The 3740-nt window shown below is 33.9% G+C and overlaps 1 protein-coding gene across 1 annotated transcript; it reads left to right on the forward strand.

The window, feature by feature from the left end:
* The first annotated feature begins 935 nt into the window (after window positions 1-935).
* Window positions 936-2885, forward strand: LOC110690028. Its single transcript, XM_021866852.1, has one exon. It carries the CDS (start codon window positions 1296-1298, stop codon window positions 2562-2564), a length of 1269 nt encoding a protein of 422 aa, XP_021722544.1. The 5' UTR covers window positions 936-1295; the 3' UTR covers window positions 2565-2885.
* The last annotated feature ends 855 nt before the right edge of the window (window positions 2886-3740 follow it).

Here is a 3740-nt window from a genome sequence, read left to right on the forward strand (position 1 = left end):
AAAAATTATGAACGTTTAGTATATTAAAAATGAGCATGATTTTCATATATTCATATAGATTCAAATTTATAGTACATAATAATCAACAATAAATAAAGATAAAACATATCGTTAAATTAAGTTCATTTTTTATATACTAATGTTCATTTTTAGTGTATTAAATGTTCATTTCGTACAAAATGTTCAATTTTAAAGTATTGTATGTTCATATATTTTTTTTTATTTACAGAACACAGATCCAATTGTAATCATTTTAACTCTAAAAATTTGAATATCAACCTTAAATCTAATCTTAGTTTATCATAGAGACAATAATTATCGATCTATAATATAATAGATTAGGAATCACAAATGCATGATAAAAATTAACAATATTACAACATTCACATATTTATAATTAAAAAAAAATCCCAAAATTAGATGAAGTTTCACGATCGTGACGAAGATGATGATGATGGATAATGCTACAATTGTGACGAATTGAAGAATTTCCGAATTAGAAGGACAAAGAAGTATAAAGATTGAAGGAAAGTGAGGTACGAAAGAAAATTAACTTATAAAAATTGGGGGGAGGGGGGAAGGAGGAGAGAGAAAATTTCATATTAAGAAGAAAACAGAGGAGACAGAAAACTAATAATGTAAAAAGAAGAAGAGAAAGAGTTAAGATATAAAGAACGTATGTTCATTTCTAAATTACTTTATGTTCATATATGGGTACAGTGGTGCAGCTAGCTTAGTTTGTAGCTAAGAATTTGCGTGGTATACAATAATTTTTTGCACACCAGTGTACCCCTAGTATCTTAATATGATAGCAAAAAACTATGGTCATATATTTAATAGTGAAAAAAATCAAATCGTACCATTGTATTTGTCGTATTTAATAGTGAAACATCTTTAAAAAACTAAAAGAGCTTTTCCCATCTTGTCATTGTATTTGTTGTTGTTTTTGCAGGAACCATGAGGATTAGTCTCTTTTATGACCGTTGTAAAAAAAATAAATAAATAAATAAATAAAATAAAATCATATCAATTATTCTAGAACACATAAAATATTACTCTAAATTTTCGTTAATAAATCAACATTATTACATTATTTCTAGTAATTGACTAGTTTGTCAACTCTCACTATCCTTTCCACTCTAGATCTCTTCTTCCTCTCTCAGGACCCTCACGCACTCACTCTCAGTCACTCACTTACTTATTCCCCCAGAAAATCCCACTTCCAAATTCTCTCTCCACTTCTACAAATTCTTCATCATCAACAACAACAAGAACAAGACCAAAATCCCAGAATAATGGGGTCAGTATCCCTAAAAATAGGGGATGGAACAGCAAGATTCAAAAGAGCAACAATCTGCACATCAGCAGTAAATGGATTAATGCTATTTTCAGTTCTTACCACAAATCTCTTTGCACTTTATGCATTCACTTACAATCCCAGCAACAATTCCTCACAAAATCATCAAACCCCACTTCACCAAGCTCACAAAAACATCTCTTTAATCACAGAACAAGTTTCTTTGATCATGGATGAGATCCAATCTTCCCAGAAAAAGCTCACCCAGATCGAAAAGGAGCTTCTGGGTTACGAATCGATTGATGTTACAAAATCCGGTGTATCCAATGAGCTTAAGATCTTCTTGCAGAGGCATTCATTGCCACTGGGAAAAGATTCAAGAACTGGGATCACTGAAATGGTAGCTTCAGTTGGTCATACTTGCAGCAGATCAATGGATTTATTGTCTCAATATATGAATTACAAGGTTAATGGGCCTTGCCCTGATGATTTGGGGTTGGCCCAGAAGCTGATTTCAAAGGGGTGTGAGCCTTTGCCTAGAAGAAGGTGTTTTGCTAAGACATTGAATAAGGTAGGGTTTCTGTATCCATTTCCTGCATCTCTTTGGAAAACTGTTGGTGATAAGATTGTTAGTTGGAGTGGTTTGAATTGCAAGAATTTTGCTTGTTTGAGTGGTAAAAAAATAGGGAAAGATTGTGTTAATTGCTTTGATTTGAGTAATGTGAATGAGAATCAGAAGTTTGTTAAGGGTAAAGGAAAGAATGATTTTACAATTGATGATGTTTTGAGTATGGGTGGTGAAGGGGTTAGGATTGGACTTGATATTGCTGGTGGTTCAGGAACTTTTGCTGCTAGAATGGCTGAGAGGGATGTCACTGTGATTACTCAGGCATTGAATGTCGAGGCGCCCGCCAACGATTTCATTGCTGCTAGGGGGTTATTCCCTTTGTTTATGAGCTTGGATCATAGATTTCCATTTTATGATAATGTGTTTGATTTGGTTCATGCTGGAAGTGCATTGGATGTTGGAGGGAAGGCTGAGAAACTTGAGTTCTTGATGTTCGATATTGATCGAGTTTTGAGGGCTGGGGGTTTGTTTTGGTTGGATAACTTCTTTTGTGCTACTGATGAGAAGAAGAGGGATATAACAAGATTGATTGAGAAATTTGGGTATAAGAAGCTGAAATGGGTTGTAGGAGAGAAAACAGGATCAGGGAAATCTGAGTTGTATTTGTCAGCTGTTTTAGAGAAGCCTGTAAGAGCATAATTTGCGAAGAGGTTCGTTCCAATGAATCATTGATAGGTAAGAACAATATTAGTTTTTCGGCATAGTTCATATCAAATTCATGTGAACTTGTGCTATAGATTTCCCAAGATATATTTAATTTAATTGTCTAATAAACTGAGAAGGAAGACAACTAGTTAGTGTTTCTCATTTCTAGCAAATGTCATAGAAGAAGATAGAAGTTATTTATAAATTACAATGCAACTAGGATATATGGTTTCTAAGTTCTTTCTATTTTGTAATGGATATATACTCGATGAGAAGTTAATGAAGTTTAAATCCATGAAGGTGCTCCTTTTGTTATGTTTTATTGACCTGCTTTTAACTATGCCCCTGTAAAAAAGGAGTTCGGAATGATCATATGTCCCCCTTCTATATCCTGCCTTGTGCCCGAACTCCTCTCCACTTTAACATGTCACCAGCGTATAATCAATCACTAATGTTTATATGGTACAACCAAATATAATGGGACAGAAGTTCTGACATAGAATGGGATATTGCTGAAAATGCTAATTTGCCTGCTATTCCTTCTCTATACAGAAGATGTGCCTGTCTTTTAAACAACATGCACTACACTAATGAGGTAGCTTAGCAATTTTAATGTGGAAACACCATCCTGTCATTCTTTTCTTGTTGAAGTTATGAAGTGAGAATACAGTGTGTTGCTGTACTAAGCGAAACAAAGTGAACTAGCCGTAACGATGGGAGCTGAAAAATAGGGCTCATTCTATGTTGTATACTTCGTATATTTACTGACAGATTTGCTATATTAAAAAATTCTTTATAGTGAATCTTTGGTCTTTCACTCTTTCTGAAGGACATCAAGTCAATTTTAATTTCAGATTTTTGCTTCAAGAAAATTGAGATGCTTCTACTACAGCTCAGACTGTCTGAGGCATCTGAGCGCTTTAGCCTTTGGAAGCTTTTTTTTTCAGTTACTTTTGCATCCCTTTATCACATCAAGAAAAGTTTAAACCTTCATTCTAAGCTCTTTTCAAAGTGAATTTGGTAACCTGTTGAATTGAAAGAATTATAGAGATCTACAGTAATGAGTCTTGCACCTACTGATAACTTCTATCAGTGGGATAATAGTAATAATCAGATCAGTCTGGTTGAATGTTTTCATTTGGAAATGATTGAGACGGTAGTGCACCGAGT

This window comes from Chenopodium quinoa, unplaced genomic scaffold, assembly GCF_001683475.1.
Source record: "Chenopodium quinoa cultivar QQ74 unplaced genomic scaffold, ASM168347v1, whole genome shotgun sequence".
Taxonomy (NCBI): Eukaryota; Viridiplantae; Streptophyta; class Magnoliopsida; order Caryophyllales; family Amaranthaceae; genus Chenopodium; species Chenopodium quinoa.